General features: G+C 45.1%; 2 gene segments (V, D, J or C); both read left to right on the forward strand.

The window, feature by feature from the left end:
- Positions 1-21093, forward strand: part of LOC115461302 — a 1201995-nt gene that overhangs the window by 1006772 nt on the left and 174130 nt on the right.
- LOC115461315 overlaps positions 7500-21093 on the forward strand; it is a 37438-nt gene continuing 23844 nt past the window's right edge. The window contains 1 exon segment of the C gene segment in view: positions 7500-7724. Within this exon segment, the coding sequence occupies positions 7655-7724 (70 nt within the window).

The following is a 21093-nucleotide window of genomic DNA, read 5'->3' on the forward strand; positions in this document are numbered from 1 at the left end:
CAGCCCTTCTCCATCTCCCCTCCTTCTCACCCCACTCTCTTTACCTCCTGCCTCCCGCTCCATCTCCCCTCCTTCTCTCCTGAGTTCCCACTCTCTCTCTCTTACTTCCTGCCTCCCGCTCCTCCCTCAAATCTTTGTTTCTTGGCCACTGCTGCAAGTAGCTGCTACAAAAAGAAAAAGAGCTAAACAAAGCAAAAATGTTTTTAAACACTAAGAGGGCCGAGTGAGTGCGCATACTGGGAGTGAATGAGTAAATTAATGGAGACATGACAAGTGAGTCAGTAGACACTAGGGATCTGATTTGCAGAGGGTGGCTGAGTAAGTGAATGGGGGATTATGAGTGGATGGGTGGGTTAAAAGTGGCAAGAAGACTGAGTGAATGGATGGGAATTCTAAGTGACAGAAGGATGAGTGAGTTAATGGATAGGATTGAATGACAGGGGAATGGGTGAGTATAGGAAAAGCTGAATGTACTGGACAGTGTGAGTGAATATGGGGAGAGTAGTGATTCAACATTGCTAGAGGGAGGGTTTGAGTGTTTGGTGAGATTTGATATCCCCTCTTCCCTTTCTTCCTCTAGACAGCGCTCCCAGTCTCTCCTCGTGATCAACAGGCAGCCTATACTCCCCTGTGGCCATATTGCTCACATCTTCTAGACTATTCTGGGCTCTCTTGTTAATTCTGCAAGCATGGACTCCATGCTTGCAGTGTGACTCACACTTTTGCTGTTGCCTGCAGTGCAGCTATTTGTTTTTAGCCAGAGTCTCAGTCTGATGATGGCAACGAGCCGTTTGCTTCCCCCTCAGCCCGCTGAGCAGCGATTCCGGTCGCAGGCTCAGCTTCGGCTCGCACACGCTGCCTGCCCGCTGCCGCTCAATCTCCTTGCAGCTCCTAAGTGGCAGCGCGAACCCTGAAGTCTCTGGCTTCCGGGTTCGCGCTGCCGCTTAGGAGCTGCAAGGAGATTGTTGAGCGGCAACGGGCAGGCAGTGTGTGCGAGCCGAAGCTGAGCCTGCGACCAGAATCGCTGCTTGGCGGGCCTGCAAGGAGGGTGAGGGAAGATGGGGTGAACCGTGAAAGCTGCTGCACGCCACGGGGGAAGGGAGCCACCGGAATCGCTCTGCTGCTGGGCGGGCCTGACCCCAAATTGGGTGGGCCCAGGCCCACCCGGGCCCGCCCGTGGCTACGCCCCTGAGTTACATGAAAAGATGTTCACTGTCTGTCTCTGAAATACTATTCTGATTTAGCAGCTTATATCGTTTGTTTCAGACAATGATTTATATGGCTTTTTCTGCAAACTATCCTTCTCACAGATTATTATCTGGTTTCCAACATCTGGTTTCGTTAACGTGTTTAAACCACATTCTTCCTGTTTGTTTACACTAGTTTCTTTCCCAGGCCTACTTGCCCCCTAAGAGTATCATAATAGACCATAAATTCCAGAGTCATGCAGGCTCGTCATCTCTGACAGATTTCAGACTCATACAGACTTATCAATCTTTGGCTTTTTAACCCTTTCCATAGTGCATATCTGTGCTCATAATTCTACAAGATCCCTTACCTGAACCTCCAAGGAACCCTGACCTGGCCACCACCATTGGTTCCGGTCCAGAAAGTCCCCGGGTGAAATCAAGTGCAAAACAGGAAACTCCCCAAAGAGCACAAAAATCCCTGCAACTCTGGCTGGGCTGCTCTAAAATCGAGCCCCCAGCTTCAGCGAGGCAGGAGATATAATTAACATGAATGATGTACCAATGAGTTTTGATATTCCAAGTATAAGAACAGTTGCTGAGCGAAGCAAAGAATTGCAGCTGTTATAAACCAGTTTCACTGAAATCTCAGCATGTGCTGCAGATGGCAAGAAAAAAATCATTGTTAACATTCAACTTTGTGGCAACCTGCAAACTGAATTCAGTTAAGAAGTGGTTGAATCAGTGGCGTAGCCACAGGTGGGCCTGGGTTGGCCGGGGCCCACCCACTTAGGGCTCAGGCCCATCCAACAGTAGCACATGGTAATGAAAATGCTGCTCTCCACAATACTGGCACCTTCGCATGCTCAGTTTTCAGCGCATGCCTGCTGCAGACTACCAAGATGGAGACTGGAGAGAAGCATTTTCCCACCAGCTGAAAAATGTTTTTGATGTGGGGGTGGGGGAGAGAACATTTGGTGCCCACCCACTTCTTGCCTAGGCCCACCCAAAATCTGCTGTCTAACTACGCCCCTGGGTTGAATGCCGTTGGAGCCCATGTAGCAGTCATCTTTGGTGGACTTATGTACACATTACAGCCTTTGGATATAGTTATTAACCAAGCATTTAAATGTCTCATTAGAAAAGAGTGAGACAAATGAATGTATGAAGGCACACAATTATTCACTTTCCGGGAAACAGGATATTGGACTAGATGACTATTGGTCTGACCCAGTATGGCTATTCTTATGTTCTTAAGTCTGGAACTGGGTTGACACTGCATGGCAGACCATGAAACTGCATTCCATCACCAATAGATTCCAAAGAGCAGACTTACTTAAAGAAGCAATGTCATTTGATATAGACACTACTAAGAAAGAGGTGTCATATATTTAGGTAGAGTAGGTATTTTTCTATTCCTGGAGGGCTCGCAAGAAAAAAAAAGAGCTAAAGTGGGAATCAAACCTGGGTCCTTTGGTTTATAGTCAACTACACTAAGCACTAGGATAATCCTCACACTTGCTGCCTGCACTGTAAAGAATGTCTATAATACCTGAAGTTATCATAGAGCCTGGTATCAACTTCCAGTTTCACTTTCAGAGGAGAGGGAGGAGGACAGCAACCACTGGGGGATTAAGGAGGTGTCATACCTTAATCCCTCTATGGACAGCTGCCCAACCAAAACACCTTTCTGTAACCTAGATGTGCCCAAATATAATTATACCCCAGTTCCAGCGGCTTATGTCAATGCTAGATCTGTTAAGAATATGGCTCTCTTGCTGAATGATCTTTTATTTGACTTAGATTTGGGTTATTTTTTTTTTTTATTACTGAAACATGGCTCTCTGAATTAGATAGCCCTCAGATTACACATTTAGGTCTGGCTCGTTATAAATTACTATGCTTTATTTGATGTTATCTCATATACAGTTTGTCAGTTTTCTAAATTACTTATATCGGGAGATTTAAATTTACATCTCAAGAATGAATTTGATTGTGATGTTTCTAATTTCAAGGCTTTTCATGCTCTTGTGATTTATTTCTGTTTGAAAATGGTCCGACACATGAAAAGGGTCTTTGCTGCAATCGGGCTCGTTGCCAACAGATATGGGAAAGATGATCTTGACTCCAATACTGAAATACTCTGGATTAGATATGACTTTATTGTCCAGTTACAGACCAGTGGCGTGTATTTCTATCTTCACAAAATAATGGAACTGTATGTCAGTGGTGTTCCTTGGTCGGTTGCCACCTGGGGCGGATCGCTGCTGCATCCCCTCCAGGTGCAACATCGTCCATCCCTCATTGGTGCAGCATGACACTGCCCTCCAAGGTGCAGCATCATCCCCCCCCCCCCAGCGCATCACCTCCAAGCCTCCCCCTGGGTGCATTTTTCTTACCTGCTGTAAATTTTAGCCCATATGCATTGACCTCCATGTAAACAGCACAATGGACTAGATTCTATATATGGTGCCTGTAATAAATTTAGGCATGGTTTATAGAATATGCCTAGTTGGTTTATAGAATACACCTAGCGGCCATGCCTGTGCCTAAATCTAAGCGCGTACCAGTTTACATAATATGCTTACCAAGTTGTGCTCGTAAATTCTAATTAATGCCAATTACTGTCAACAGTTGCTTGTTATGGGGCAATTATCAGTGCCGATTGGCTTGTTAAGAAATTAAGTTGCGCACACAAATCCAGAATACAGCTGGATTTGCACACACAATTTCGATCACACTATAATGAATCGGGGGAATAAGTCCTTTGGCTTTGTTAACAATTGCTTCATATACATACTTAACAAAACCATTACTCACCAAAAAGAAATGTGCTCACCATCAGCAACAACACATTGCACAGGTTCACTAGAAACCACATTTAGCATCACATAACACCACTGTACCAAGGGGCAGTTTCAGCACTTTCATGTAAACAATATTTGTTTTGCAGTGGGATTTAAATACATTTTCTTCCCTGCTTCTTCTTTCCAAGAATTTTTTAACTTATTTGTTTACATACTTTACTCTCCCAGTGATAACAAACATACTGTATATGTATCTACCCCATAACAGTAAATTCAAGACAAGTTCTTTGTACAGTTAAACAAGATATAAGCAACTGGTCATAGTTATAGTGTGTGTAGCAAGCTAGTCCAGGTGCATAGTGGTGTATAGTCAGTCACCCTCTGTATTAAAAGCTTGGGAGAAGGTTAATTAATCTGCACAAGGTCACAAAAAGTGGCATTTGAACTCTCTTTTCACTGGTACTGAGTCACTAGGCTACTCCTTCAAGGTACAGCTTGCCAACCAGAGTTTTGTGATTCTTGGAGCCAGATTTAAGTTTCAGGTACAAGTAAAAGAAAGTACAAAAGCCCACAAGCCAGTTGTAAAACAGTACATTTGTTGTCCAGGGATTTAGTCTGTTGCAATTTCAAGTAGAGGAAAAGACAAATCCTTGGAAGAAACTTACATGAGTAAAATCTTCTGCAAACACCTGTCTGACATCAGCCTGAGTGTTAAATTTAAAAATCAGAGAGAGTCTCACAGCCCTCCTTGCACAAGTTTGTATTTGCAGTTCACAAGGTATTAACATTTGTTCTACTGCCTAATTTTGCAGATCTCTGTGGTTTATAATAAAACAAATACAAATATGGAAATCAGAAAAGGACTCCAAGGAAAATGCAATCATTCCAGAAGAGCCATAGCAGTGGAGAGTAAACAGCTAGTGTACCCAAGAAGTATCTCTCAACCACAAACTCAAGTACCAAAAGCAGCCACAAATAAAGTAAACCTTTAGTTGTCCTTTGTACAGCGCTGCATAACCCTAGTAGCGCTCTAGAAATGTTAAGTAGTAGTAGTAGTAAACCTCTTTAGCAAACCTTCTGAGGGCAAGCATCCAGGAAGACTATTCCACAATACAGGAACTAACCACCCCCCCCCCCCCCCACCACCACTTGTGAGTGGATTACCAATGCACTATAGATGGTACCAGAACCTCTAGTCTCCCATGCGACAGATCTCAATATCTCAGTAGTCTACATGACTGATAAGGGTTGGCCAAATCAGCAAGATAAAATGGGAGCATTTCATAATAAGCCCTGTGTGTTAACACAAGAAGCCTAAATCTAACTCAATGAAACCAAATCCTTACCCTCACCCGACCCCCCCAATCACACACACACACACACACAACAAATAGGAGGAAATATTTTTCACTCACAGAATAATTAAGCCCTGGAACTCATTGCCAGAGCAAGTGGTGATGGTGGTTAGCGTATCTGGGTTTAAAAAAAGGTTTGGAAATGTTCCCCCAGTCTGCTATTGAGATAGACATGGGGGAAGCCACTGCTTGCCCTGGGTTTGGTAGCTTGGAATGTTGCTACTATTTAGGATAGAGAATGACACGGGGACAAAGTTTGTCCCTGCCCCGCCACGTCCCCGCTCCGTCCCCGCCCCGTCCCCATGGTTTCTGTCTCCATTCCCACCCCATCCCTGCAGGTTCTGTCTCCATCCCTGCCCTGTCCCCATAGGCCCTGTCTTCTTCCCCGCCCCATCCCCGCAGGTTCTGTTCCTGCCTCCATGGGCTCTGATCTCTTCTGCTGTCTTGTCCACAAGGTGGGTGAGCCCTTAGGTCCCGCAAGGCCCAGAAGGACCTCAGAGGACAGCCATGCAAACCCAAGTCTTCACCCACGGCGACCGCCGTTCACCAAGGGTTGAGCCCCCAGCTGCAGGCGGTCAACGGGACTTCAGGAACCGCGGGGTTGACGGACTGACCTGGCTGGAACCGGGAGAGAAGCGGGCAGGTGGAAAAGAAATGTCCACAAACTGGCAGCAGATCAGGGCAGACAGCAATTGTGAAGTCGGAGTCAGGCAAGAGGTCAAGGCAGGCGGCTAGTAGAGGGGTCAAAGTCAGGCTAGAGGTCTAGGCAGGCAGCTAGGCAGGGATAACCAGGAAACAGTCCAAAATCCAGAAACAGCAATACCAGGGAAACGACGAAACACAGGAACCACGGAGAATGGCCTCAGGAACAGAACCTGAAGCAAAGTGCTAGCTCAGTTCCCTTCCTTAAATACAATACAATATCAGCCGCCCCGCCCCCGTAGGTAAAGCCGACCAATCCGGCCCTGAGTATCGGCAGAGCCCCTCTGATTGGCTCTGTCCGATTTCCCAGGCGGGACCACAACTTGGCCTCCCAATCCGGCGCCTCAGAGGCGGAGCTCTGGGCCATCCCGCCCGGGAGGGAAGAAGACACCGACCATTGCGCCTCGGCGCCACCTCCTTCGGCGGCGTGAACATAGCCCCCACAGCCGGTGACCGAGAGACCGGCAGCCGCAGTCACCGGCCTCCGGCCTCGGTCCCTGCCGGAACGGCTATCACTGCGGCGGCCCCCGGATCCTCGCCGAGGCCTCCGGGCCGCTACCCCTCGCCACGGAGGACGCTGGCTCCCGCCCCCCGCGGCGGAGGAGCAGGTAGGAACGCGGGACGCGACATCTTCAGAAGCCTCAAACAATTATTATTTTATATTAAATCTTTTTATTAAAGCATAAAAGGAACAATATTCTATGCAACTATTGTGTATAAATTACAAATAGAAAACAATAATAACAGCTATAATAACCCTCCTCTACCCTTTACCACCCTCTACACTTCCAACCCCAACAATAGCTGATTTCTACTACCCCAAGGAATCCTAATCCATCCTTTTAAAACATCCAGGGGTACAAAATACAACCAATTCTGTATTAGTGTTTTTAGCACGCCTACACGTAGCACACTTAGAGGCAGAGCACATGTGAACCCTGGTGGTGAGCTTGTGATACAGAACAAACTCAAGGGGGCCTCAACACATAAGAGTTGCTTTGGAGCTCTTTTCTAGAGGTGAAACTCTAGTGCCCACTGGTGGAGCACTGCTGGTTTAAGATATTGGCTACAGAGGTATCAGCTGCTGGAGTCCAAATAGAGTGCCCAGTGAGAGAGGGGAGATCAGGAGGAGTGGGCCATTGGATGCTAAGGGCTAAACATTGAGGACTGGTTCCAGTCAGTATTATAGGAGTCCCTGGTGCTATCAACTAATGGAATCCAGACAGAGCCCTGAGTGAGAGGAAATCGTGTGGAGCGGGCCCGTGGCCACCAAAGGCCCATCACAATCTATAAGGATATTGTAGGCATGTACATGGTTAACGTGCATTAAATAACGCTCCTTAGTAAACAGGACCCCTGGATTGGCCACTGTTGGAAGCAAGATTCTTGCTTCTCATCCTTGTCACATTGCTCTATTTAGAACAGAAGGATGTTTACCCACTAAACCCTCACTGCTATAACTGGAGAAGGAAGAGCTGGACATGTCCCTTAGGGCTTATTTCTATTTAGAGAAATAGGACAGACCTGCTGGGTTAGTCTCATTTGGGAGTAATTCTTCCTGAGTATTCTCAGCATCCACAGCTCTCTCCATCTAGATTCAGGCATGAGGTTTCTGCTGGCAGTCCTGCTGTTCCCAGCACTGGTGGTCACTGCCCCTGTGCATAAACCAGCAGGTAAGGTGGGTGAGGGAAAAACTGTTGCTCACACTGAAGATAGTATATAGTATACTATATACTATGGTATACTTTGCATTGTTATTTGAATATTTTTACTGCTGTAATTGTCTATTGCTTATGTTTGATTTAGGGGTATGTTTACCAAGGTGCATTAGCGTTTCTAATGTGCCTTAAAATTTAAGGTGTGTTAAACACTAACATGCCTATACATTTCAATGGGTGCATTAGTATTTAACACGGGTAAACCATTTACGTGCCTTAAGAATGCTAATAAGCCCATAGCATACCTAAGTAAACATAGGCATTAGTCACTCAAAGCGGTGTACAGTAGGAATATCTTCAAAAAGGCAGTACATAAATCCTAATAAAGTTATTAATTAATCTATGTATTATTATGTAAATAGTCAGCATTTTGATGTCACTGCATTATGTACTTTGGTATGTCCCCTTCCTTGAAGGGCGTTATATCTCCTTTCATTCCAGAGAGCTATTCAAACAAGTCCTCTAGAAGGTTTTATACTTTTGCAGTGGATGTTTTATAAAGGCTTTTCCACATGTAAAGTAGGGGAAATGTCTCATAAAATTGTGGCAGCATATGTACAAGATCGTGTGTACTTATATGTGCACATAAAACAATAAAAAGACAATATCAAAACCTTTTTCTTTTTAGTTTTTGGAGTCTCAGATGTTATCAAAAACATTTTTTGTTCGCTGATATAGTGTCTTTTCATTGTTTTAAGTCACCTTCGCTGTGTTTTGTGTGCTTTTGAAACTACGAGGTCTTGTGTTCTTTTTATATGTGCACCGTGCTTTGTTGTGATGACTGTGCGTATTTTTAAAAATACAGATTCTTTGAGTGTACTCACACTTACACCTTTTTTTGGTGTAGATATAAATTTTTACATGTGCATCTGTGTACTATTGAGGCTCCTGTATTGCTATTTTAAAAGGCATGAAAGGCACCTATATTCTTAACATAGGCATCTTTTTCCATGCGACACAGGCTCCCTCTTTTAACATAGAAGCGTATTTTCAAAGCACTTAGAGGGTCTTATACTAAAGCTCAGCTCGACTTATCTGCAGCAGAGCCTATAGGGATAAAATGGACCCTGCTGCAGATATCATCATATCAGATATCATATCAGAGGTTTTTCAACTATCAGGCATGAAATGTAGCCTTTCTGCCTTCCTTTTCCTCAATTTCATTGCTTTCTTTTAAAACAAGGCTATTTATTGGCACTTCAGCTATATTGGCTCCGTTCAAAGGAGTTTTTTTGTTTATCCCTTATTGGCACCTCAGTCCATGTGCCAAGTTCCTTGTCCTAATGCAACTTGTTGACATTTCTACATGTTTTAACCCTAAGGGACATTTACAGCACAGAGCATTCTTTTTGATTTTATGTATATAACAGATTAGACTGTCTTTCCTTCTTCAATCACTTCTTTCAAAACCAATAATATTTTTTGTCTATATAAGTATTGCTGCTGTCCCTCACACATTTTGGTGCCAGACATCATTTTCCCAACCACTTCAATTCATCAGTCTTTCCACTGGAAGTCTTTCCCAACCCACCTTCCGTTTTTCATTTTTTATTTCTTCATTCTTTTTTTCCCCTTACCCTTTGCCACGCCCACCCCCTTTCCCCCCTTGTTCCCTTTTTTCCTTTCCCCTTTCCCCCATTTTTTCACAGTATTCTCTGTCTCATGGTTTCTAACACAATCCTACATCATTGTTTTTCAACTTTATTTATTTTTATAATGTGCGTCTTTTTAGTCTCCTCTTTACCACATTTTTTAATTTACAAATGTTGTTTTGTTTGTTTGTTTGTTTCTTACGTGAGTATTTTCCATGTAGGATTTTTCAATGAGTATTACTCCTGGTAATCAGATCGTCTAACAAGGAAACACCAGGCTACATTATTCATAAGGTCAGTTATCTCTGCTTTTTAGATCTTCTATCTGATTGCTTAGCCTTCATGAGCATATTATATTGACACGATTCTTTCTTAATATTTTGGCATTCTCATTACCGTACTATGCAATCATGAAATATTAGGTGATCTCACTCATAAGGTTATTATTTCATCGGATTTTTTATCAGCTGTGGTCATTATCATGTGGTATTATTTGTATACTATATTTTTGTATTTATATTATAATTTGATTAATTTTAACTATTATCTTATATATATATATATATATATATATATATATATATATATATATATATATATATATATGTTTATGCTTCTATATAATTTGCAATATGAAATTTTAACCCCATCACCATAGCCCTAGCCCAAGGGCTACACTTTTATTTTGTATTTTATTCCATCTATGATGAGTGTCTTATTTCACACCATTTTATGGTGTTTATGTATTCCATTATGGTATTTTAAATGCATTATATGTATTTCATTTATGGCCTTTTTAAATGTAAAATATGATTTTTATTATTAATTTAAGTGACTTCTTTCCTTTTTTTAATCAATATATACTATATGTATATATATATTTTAATATAAAGACACTTCCCTATTTATATATTTGTATTCCTTTTATTATGTTTGTATATTATATATGTCTTAATATTTTGTAGACTCCTGACGCAGGAGCTTTAGGCGCCGAAACACGGCAGCTGTGTCGAATCATTTGAATGATCTTCAATAAAGGTTTTTGAAATTGACACGTCTTCCTTGGTTTTCGATAGAGCCAACCTGTCCTACCCCCTTCTCCATGACCTGACTACATTTTGTAAGAATCACTGCACCTCCACCGCATGTGGTTTTTTGCTTCATTATATTTACCCAGTCAATATCACTGTAATTGAAATCACCCATTATTATCGCGTTCCCTAGTTTGTCAGCCTCCCTAATTTCTGATATTTCTACATCCATCTGTTCATTCTCTACCAATTCAGTGTCCCACTGGTTATCATCCTTCTACCAGGTCTCAGAGATGCCTATTATATCTAATTTTTCATTTAGCACAACATATTCTAACTCTTATTTCTTAGGCTTCTGGCATTCACATATAGACATTTCAAACTATGTTTGTTGGTCCTATTTACATCTTGCTCAGTAGTTGACAGTGATAATCAGAAGCGTAGCCAGGTGGGGCGCAGGGGGAGCGGTCGCTCCCCTAAACAGCTGTTTAAAAGAATGGAGCCTATGCACCTCAACCCAATAAATATTTTTTTTCTGCTCCCTCCCAAGTGTAATCCTTTCCTATCTCTTCTGCCTGTCTCTCCCGTCTGCATGAGTTACTTTTAGTTCCGGAAACGTTCTCTCTCTCTCTTGTGCACCGGCGATTCACAGCGTCAGCCTGAGCCTGTCAGCGTCGGACCTTCTTCTCCTCAGGCGCGTCCATCCCGCCTCTGCGGAAAACAGGAAGTTGCTTAGAGTATGCGGGATGGACGCGCCTGAGGAGAAGAAGGTCCGACGCTGACAGGCTCAGGCTGACGCTGTGAATCGTCGGTGCACGAGGGAGAGAGAACGCTTCCAGAACTAAAAGTAACTCATGCAGATGGGAGAGACAGGCAGAAGAGGGGGTGAAGCCAATTTGAGTAACCCCGCGCACCGTTCGGTTAAAAAAAACAAGCAAGGAGGAGGAGATAAGGACACAAGGGCACAACTGGAAAGGGTGGGGAGATAGGGACACAGAGTGGGCACTACTGGAAAGGGGGAGGAGATAGGGACACAGAGGGGCACTACTGGAAAGGGGGGAGTAGATAGGGACACAGAGGGGCACAACTGGAAAGGGGGGGAATAGGGACAGAGAGTGGGCACTACTGGAAAGGGGGGAGTCGATAGGGACACAGAGGGGCACTACTGGAAAGGGGGGAGTAGATAGGGACACAGAGGGGCACTACTGGAAAGGGGGGAGATAGGGACACAGAAGGGCACTACTGGAAGGGGGGGGGGAATAGGGACACAGAGTGGGCACTACTGGAAAGGGGGGGAGTAGATAGGGACACAGAGTGGGCACTACTGGAAAGGAGGAAGTAGATAGGGACACAGAGGGGCACTACTGGACAGGGGGGAGTTGATAGGGACACAGAGAGGCACTACTGGAAAGGGGAGTAGATAGGGACACAGAGGGGCACTACTGGAAAGGGGGGAGTAGATAGGGACACAGAGAGCCACTACTGGAAAGGGGGGAGTAGATAGGGACACAGAGTGGGCACTACTGGAAAGGGGGGAGGAGATAGGGACACAGGGGCACTACTGCAAAGGGGAAGGAGATGGGGACACAGAGAGGGCACTACTGGAAGGGGGATATGGGGTCAATGGTGAAAAAGGGGTGAGATGGGGACAAAGAGGTAATGCTTGAAAAGGGGGAAGATGGTAACAGGGGTAATGCTGGGAAGATGGGGACACAGGACAATGTTAGAAAAAGGGAGAGGTAGGGACACCAGGATGGCAGATGCTAGAAAGGGGGAGATGAGGAGACCATGTAGGCTTGTGCTGAAAAGGTGAGGAGATGGGGACACAGAAAGGGCAGGTGCTAAACTTGGGGGCAGGATAGGGACAAGGGACACAGAAGGGAGATGCTGGACAGGACAAATAGTGATGCAGAGGAAAAAAGGATGATGCTCTTGGAGACAGATGTAGAGAAGGAAAGGAAGAAGACAAGAGGTGAGAGAAGAAATGTAAAGGCAACCTGGAAAAGAATTTGTAAGGCTGACTCATGGAACATGGAAAAAAAGACCAGCCAAATTCCCAGACAACAAAGGTAGAAAAAATTATTTTTATTTAATACTTTGTAAGGACTGAGATGTACTTGCTTTGTAAAATGTACAGGAGAAAATGCATTTCTGTCTCCTTTTTTTTACTACTATTGCACTGTTTAGTCTGGCTTCCTTGGGAGGGGGGGGGGGGGGTCTCTATTTCAATTTTTGTTGTTGTTGGGGGGTTTTCTTTGGCTCCCTATTCTGCATTAGATTGGTAGCATGGAATGTTGTCACAATTTGGGTTTCTGCCAGGTACTTGTGACCTAGGTTGGCCACATTGGAAACAGGATACTGAGCTAGATGGACTATTGGTGTGACCCAGTATGGCTACTCTTATGTTATATAGATAAGGTTCTGTCCATGTTCTGCATGTGTGACTGTAAGGATTCTGCTAGCATGTAGTATCTGTGTAGGAATGTGTAATAGTGCAGCTTGTTCCAGTTTCCCAATAGTAGGTATATTGGTGCTCCAGAGCCCAGTGTAATATATATATATATATACAGTATATATCACTGTCTTGTGATAGGTGGGTTAGGACTGTTATGGTGTGGTAAGTTTTGTGTTCTAGGGCAGTTCTGGAGTACCCCCTTGCCAGTCAGGTTTTCAGGCTATCCACAATAAATATGCATGGCATTGATTTTCATATACTGCCTCCATTACATGCAAATCTTTTTAATGTAGATTCATTGTGGATAGCCTGAAAACCTGAATGGCAATGGGGTACTCCAGGACCACCTAGGTAAACACTTCTCAAGGTCCCACTGTAATATTTCTAGCACTGTCTTTTCATAGATGGGTTAGGGCTGTTATGGTGTGGTAAGTTTTCAGTATAGGTTTTGGGTGTCTTTTTGCAGGGGTTTATGTTATATCACAAAGTGTCTAGCCCTATTTGAAAGTAGGCTCTGGGTCAAGGGCCCTTGCCACCCAAAATAAAAATGCTCAAGACTAGTGTTCTTCACATCCTGTAGAGTCACCACACAAACAAAAGTCCATCCTGATTTAAACAAGGTAGACAGTGGAAGGACTGGGTATGCTATTCCTGAGGTGATGGTCACAATTTGAATATTTGAATTTGAAGTTAAGAAGACAGGTTGCCTGCTCTGGCCAGTCCAGGGACCTCTTCTGTGTCCTGCTTCCTGATGTAACTTACTGTTTCCTTGTAGGCAGGACGTAACTGAGACAGTCTGTATTAATCGTTGCCCGCCACAGCCCCTGAGCAACAACACAGACACTGCTGTCTAGCTGACACCAACCAGCGCCTATTTTATAAAAGTCTGCTCCTCCTGAGATCAAAACCTGGCTACGCCTCTGGTGATAATATGAAATCTTTTGTCTCATTTTTATTTAAAGTCTGGAGGCATATTTTCTAAGCACTTCTAATATAATAATTTGCTCCTTCAACGTTCGAATGTGTCTCACTGGGATCATAACCATCTCCTGACGTCACGAACACAGTGAGAGAAATTGGAACGTTGCAGGAGCAGCTTCAGCCCTTCCTCCACACGCAGCAACATCTCCCGCCCCTGCCACAATGCCCCCCCACCGAGGTCGCCGCCGCTCACCCCTCTACCCCCCTCCCCCACTGAGGTCGCCCCCCTCCACCCCCCCTGACATCAGGAGATGTTAATCCTCTGATTTTCTCCACTCAAAAAAGTTTTACCTCCTGTTCCGCAAGACCCCACCTCCCCCCTTCTGTCGTTTCAGGACCCTCTTTCCCCCTCTCTGGCCCTCCCCTTCGTAAGAGCCGGCTGTTTAAAGGTTTCTACCTCCTACAAGCAGGGACGTCGCTTCAGACAGCCTTTTCTTTCGCTTCTGTTTCAGCTGTTCCATGGGCGGGACCACAGGAACAGCTGAAACAGAAGCGAAAGAAAAGGCTGTCTGAAGCGGCATCCCTGCGTGCAGGAGGTAAAAACTTTTAAACAACAGCTGCCTATTACGAGGGGGAGGGCCAGAGAGGGGGAGGGGGTCCTGAAATGAGGGGGGGAAGGGAGTCCTGAAACTACAGAGTGGGGTCCTGAAACGACAGAGGGGGAAGGGGGGTCCTGAAATGACACAGGGGGAGGGGATTCCTGGAACTCCAATGGAAGGGGAGGGGCGGGTCCTGGATCAGGAGGGAGCGAGAGAGGGGAGGGAGATGGGAAGAAGGGGGAGGGGGTTCTGGAACTCGGAGAGGCGGAGGGGGGTGGGAAGAGGGGGAGGGGGTCATGGAACTCGGATGGGGGGAGAGGGAAAGGGAGAGGGGGGAAGAAGAGGGGGAGGGGTTCTGCAAAATCTCGGTCTCATACACTCTCTCGGTCTCACAAAGAGTGTGTATCGCACACATACTCTCACTCTCTCACACATACACTCTCTCACACACACTGTATCTGTGTGAAGCACACTCTCTCACACACACACGCACCCAGTCTCACTCTCTGTCACACACACACACTCGCACAGTCACTCTCACACATACACTCTCTCAAACATACACACTCCAAGAAAAACCTTGCTAGCGCCCGTTTCATTTGTGTCAGAAATGGGCCTTTTTTACTAGTAGACTTATAAAGTTACATAGCAACCTATGGAACTTTGTAAGTCTAAGCACTTTGAAAATGAGCCTCCTGGTCTACTATGGTCTCTATTGCAACCTCATTGTCGGGATACTCTATCTTCCCTATTCTGGTGATATCTTTGAAAGATACCTTGTTCTGAACCATGTGCTTTTGAACGACTGTCTGCCTTCCATAGGCGCCCGGTATAAGAGGCTTGGGGAGGCTAAGCCTCCCCTGCTGCAGCAGGATGGATCAGCTGTGGAGTCCCGCTGCTCTGGGGGGGTTTAAATTGTTGATTTACCTCCATCCTCACGCAGGAGCTGCAGTGAAAGCCCATCTCTAGCCTTGTGTAACCAGTTGTAGAAATTGGTTTATGATTTAATTTGTTTACCCTACTGCTGGGAGAGCAGGGGGGTTGGCTGAAGGTGTCCTGGGTTGCCAGGGAGATATTTAAGGAGGATGACTTCCTGACCTGCACATGAGAGTTCATACCAAAGAGACTTGCACTGACACCTGAGGACAGATAGCAGCAGAATCAGATACTGGGCCAGCATGATCAGAAAAAGTCACCAGACAACAAAGGTAGAAAAGATCATTTTATTATAGTGTTTGGAATATGTTCACTTTGAGAATCAGGTGCTCAACATTAAAAGTTTATATTTATTTACTTATTTATGGCATTTTATCCCATATTAAACATGAATTAGGATGTTTTGTGGCTCTACATGAGAATTGTGATGATATGATCCCTTGTTTCATATTGTTAACAGTCTGCATTTTCCGTATGGGTGGTGTATTGGTGTATTAGGTTCTGCCCAGTGTAATATTTATGGTACGGTAAGGTTATGAGTGTGTTTTTGCACAAAGTTGTGCATAGTGTTTTGCAGTTGAGCGATTGTGGTTAGAATATGCTTTGAGCAACTACTCTTTGACATATGATACAAATCTAATATCTAAATTTAATAAAAGGTATTAATTGTGACTTTTATTTTTATTTATTTATTTTTTCTGTGTGTTATCAGACAATTATCGATTTAAGCTCCACCCCTGGCCCCACCCCCTAACCCCGCCCCCTTTAGCCTCTCCAAACAGTTGGGCCACCGACCGCCTATGCAGCCTTCCCCTAGTTTCTAGTTTAAAAGCTGCTCTATCTCCTTTTTAAATGCCGATGCCAGCAGCCTGGTTCCACCTGGTTAAGTTGGAGCACATCATTCTAGAATAGGCTCCTCTTCTCCAGAATTTTGCCCAGTTCCTTACAAATCTAAACCCCTACTCCATGCACCATCGCCTCATCCACACATTGAGACTCCGGAATTCTGCCTGTCTCTTGAGCCATGCGCATGGAACTGGGAGCACTTCAGAAAATGCTACCCAAGAGGTTCTGGATTTGAGCTTTCTAAGAGTCTAAATTTGACTTCCAGAATCTCTCTCCCACATTTTCCTATGTCATTTGTACCCACATGTACCAAGACAGCCAGCTCCTCCCAGCACTATCTAAAATCCTTTCTAGGTGATGCATGAAGTCTGCCACCTTCACACCAGGCAGGCAAATGACCAGGTGATCTTCACATCCACCAGTCACCCAGCTATCTACAAAATGAAGGATAGACACAGATTTCATGATGTGTGAGCTGTTCAGGTGAGTCGCTTTTTTATTTATTTATTTATTTATTAGGATTTATTTACCATCATATTGAAGGAATTCACTCAAGGCGGTGTACAGTAAGAATAGATCAAACATGAGTAATATACAATTACAGCAGTAAAAATATTCAAAAACAATATAAAGTATGGCATGGTATACTATTTACAATCCACACAAAAGATCAACTTCACTAGTAAGTATAGCTGTTGAACAACACAATATTCGCCACTGAAGACCAAAATATGTGACTTCCCAAAAAATGGGGAAAATGTCTCATATACTCCTGTGGCAACACTCTCACTTTTCAGGTACACACAGTGCAAAATGTAATCATAGACATAAAAAAACCCTTAAATACTTTTTTGTTTTTTAAATATGCAAAAAAGTGTATAAAAATATATATAACTAAATTCAGTGCTTTTGAACGCCCAAGCTGACAACAAGAATTCAAATCACTTATCTTAGCCTGCTGTCCAGTTCAAATGAAGGGTGGTACTTCCTTGCTTCCAGAAAAACTGTTGTGCAGACCCAATGGCCCCGTTTCGCTCCGCTTCTTCAGGGAACCACATTGCCATAATCCAAATGCTGGAGGGTTAACTTCCCACTGCCTTCATGTTCTGGGAATGGGTGTGGGGAAAGCTAATGAGAGGAGAACTAAGACAGAAGAGGGTAGAGTGATGCAGAGGCAGGGTGAAATCCCTTGGGTGTGAGAAAGTCACAAAAGTATTTGCAGGCTGAAAACCCTTGGGTAAGAGAGGTCCCTAAAGTATTGAATCTACCAGTGAAGGAGATGCAGGGTATGAGAAGTCCCTATTGAGTCCATCATGAAGGAGACTTTAACATACACACTGATAACCCATCCGACTCATACGCTTCTCAGTTCCTCACTCTAACCTCCTCCTTCAACCTTCAACTGAGCTCCACCACCCCTACTCACCAATCTGGCCACTGTCTTGACCTCGTCCTCTCCTCTACCTGCTCACCCTCCAATTTCTGCGCCTCAGCTCTTCCTCTCTCTGACCATCACCTGATCACCTTCACACTTCATCACCCTCCCCCGCAGTCCCGCCCAACATTAACCACTACTTCCAGGAATCTCCAGTCTGTCAACCCTCTCTCCTTATCCTCTAGTATCTCTAATCTCCTCCCTCCAAGTCTGTCGACAAGGCTGTCTCCGCTTACAATGCCACTCTCTCCTCTGCTCTGGACACCTTGCACCATCCATCTCCCGTCCCACAAGGCGTACTAATCCCCAGCCCTGGCTGACCCCTTGCATCTGATACCTTCGCTCCTGCGCCCGATCTGCTGAACGCCTCTGGAGGAAATCTCACACCCATAGCGACTTCATTCATTACAAATTCATGCTATCCTCCTTCCAGTCCTCCCTATTCCTTGCCAAAAAGGACTACTACACCCAATTGACTAATTCCCTCAGCTCTAACCCTCGTCGTCTCTTCGCCACCTTTAACTCGCTCCTCAAAGTGCCCTCGGCTCCCCCCCCCCCCCCCACTCTCTCCTCAATCACTGGCTGACTACTTCCGCGACAAGGTGCAGAAGATCAACCTCGAATTCACCACCAAACCATCTCCTTCTCTTCACCCTATAACCCACTCCCTCAACCAATCAACCCAGGCCTCCTTCTCCTCTTTTCCTGATATCACCAAAGAGGAAACCGCCCATCTGCTTTCCTCCTCGAAATGCACCACCTGTTCTGACCCCATCCCCACCAACTTACTTAACTCCATCTCTCCTACCATCACCCCCTCCCCCCCCATCTGTCATATCCTCGACCTTTCTCTCTCCACTGCAACTGTCCCTGACTCCTTCAAGCATGCTGTAGTCACACCACTCCTCAAAAAACCATCACTTGACCCTACCTGTCCCTCCAACTGCTGCCCCATTTCCCTCCTACCCTTCCTCTCCAAGATACTTGAATGCACCGTTCACAGCCATTGCCTTGATTTTCTCTCCTCTCATTCCATCCTCGATCCGCTTCAATCCGGCTTTCGCCCCCTACATTCGACAGAAGCAGCACTATCTAAAGTCTGCAATGACCTGTTCCTCGCCAAATCAAAAGGTCACTACTCCATCCTCATCCTCCTCGACCTATCCGCCACTTTTGACACTGTCAATCACAATTTACTTCTTGCCACACTGTCCTCATTTGGGTTCCAGGGCTCTGTCCTCTTCTGGTTCTCCTCTTATCTCTTCCACCATACCTTCAGAGTACACTCTCATGGTTCTTTCTCCACCACCCATCCCGCTCTCTGTTGGACTTCCTCAGGGATCTGTCCTTGGACCCCTTCTTTTTTCAATCTACACCTCTTCCCTGGGCTCCCTGATCTCATCTCATGGTTTCCAATATCATCTTTATGCTGACGACACCCAGCTTTATCTCTCCACACCAGACATCACTGCCGAAACCCAGGCCAAAGTATCGGCTTGCTTATCCAACATTGCTGCCTGGATGTCTAATCGCCACCTGAAACTGAACATGGCCAAGACCGAGCTTATTGTCTTCCCGCCCAAACCCACTTCCCCTCTCCCTCCACTCTCTATCTCAGTTGATAACACCCTCATCGTCCCCATCTCATCTGCCTGCAACCTCGGAGTCATCTTCGACTCCTCCCTCTCCTTCTCTGCACATATCCAGCAGATAGCCAAGACCTGTCGCTTCTTCCTCTATAACATTAGCAAAATTCGCCCTTTCCTCTCTGAGCACACCACCCAAACTCTCGTCCACTCTCTCATTACCTCTTGCCTTGACTACTGCAACCTACTCCTCACTGGCCTCCCACTTAGCCATCTATCCCCCCTTCAGTCCATTCAGAACTAGGCTGCACGTCTTATCTTCCGCCCGGACCGATATACTCATATCACCCCTCTCTTCAAGTCACTTCACTGGCTTCCGATCAGGTACCTCATACAGTTCAAGCTTCTCCTACTAACCTACAAATGCACTCGATCTGCAGCCCCTCCTTACCTTTCTACCCTCATCTCCCCTTACGTTACTACCAGTAACCTCCATTCTCAAGACAAATCCCTCCTCCCAGTACACTTCTCCACCACCAACAACTCCAGGCTCTGCCCTTTCTGCCTCGCCTCGCCCCATGCTTGGAATAAACTTCCTGAGCCCATACGCCAGGCCCCCTCCCTGCCCATCTTCAAATCCTTGCTCAAAGCCCACCTCTTCAATGTCGCCTTTGGCACCTAACCACTACACCTCTATTCAGGAAATCCTGACTGCCCCAACTTGACATTTCGTCCTTTAGATTGTAAGCTCCTTCGAGCAGGGACTGTCCTTCTTTGTTAAACTGTACAGCGCTGCGTAACCCCAGTAGCGCTCTAGAAATGTTAAGTAGTAGTAGTAGTAAGATAGAAACTTCTGCTTTGTGGTTTAACTGTGATGATAAACTGAATGAAATGCTTCTATTTGGAATTGAACTACTGCTACTGTGCACTGGATAAAGAGCCCAGACTGGAGCCAACTGTGAGCCTGTATTGAATCCTGGTATGTGCTGATAGCCTACTGTTTAAAGGGGACTATTTGCCGCACACTTTCCAAGGCATTTCGCTGGGCCACACCGTATTATAAAAAAAAAAGATGGCCGACCATCTTGTTCGATAATACGGTTCCGGCCAGCTATTGCGCCACCGCCAAAATAGATCGCCGGCGACATTCAATTATGCCCCTCTGGGCGTCTAAATGGCAGATGACATTTAATGTAAGCAAGTGCAAAGTTATGATGCATGTGGGAAAGAGGAACCCGAATTATAACTGTCATGCAAGATTCCACATTTGTAGTCACGGACCAAGAAAGGGATCTAGGTGTTGTCGTTGATGATACGTTGAAACCTTCTGCTCAGTGTGCTGCTGCAGCTAAGAAAGCAAATAGAATGTTAGGTATTATTAGGAAAGGAATGGAAAACAAAAATGAGGATATTATAATGCCTTTGTATCGCTCCATGGTGCGACCGCACCTCGAATATTGTGTTCAATTCTGGTCGCCGCATTTCAAAAAGGATATAGTGGAATTAGAAAAGGTGCAGAGAAGGGCGACGAAAATGATAAAGGGGATGGGACGACTTCCCTATGAGGAAAGGCTAAAGCGGCTAGGGCTCTTCAGCTTGGAGAAAAGGCGGCTGAGGGGAGATATGTTAGAGATCTATAAAATAATGAGTGGAGTTGAACGGGTAGATGTGAAGCGTCTGTTCACGCTTTCCAAAAATACTAGGACTAGGGGGCATGCGATGAAGCTACAATGTAGTAAATTTAAAGCGAATCGGAGAAAAAAAGTTTTCTTCACTCAACATGTAATTAAACTCTGGAATTCATTGCCAGAGAATGTGGTAAAGGCGGTTAGCTTAGCGGAGTTTAAAAAAGGTTTGGACGGCTTCCTAAAGGAAAAGTCCATAGATCGTTATTAAATGGACTTGGAGAAAATCCACTATTTC

The sequence above is a fragment of the Microcaecilia unicolor genome, chromosome 2, assembly GCF_901765095.1.
Source record: "Microcaecilia unicolor chromosome 2, aMicUni1.1, whole genome shotgun sequence".
NCBI lineage: Eukaryota > Metazoa > Chordata > Amphibia > Gymnophiona > Siphonopidae > Microcaecilia > Microcaecilia unicolor.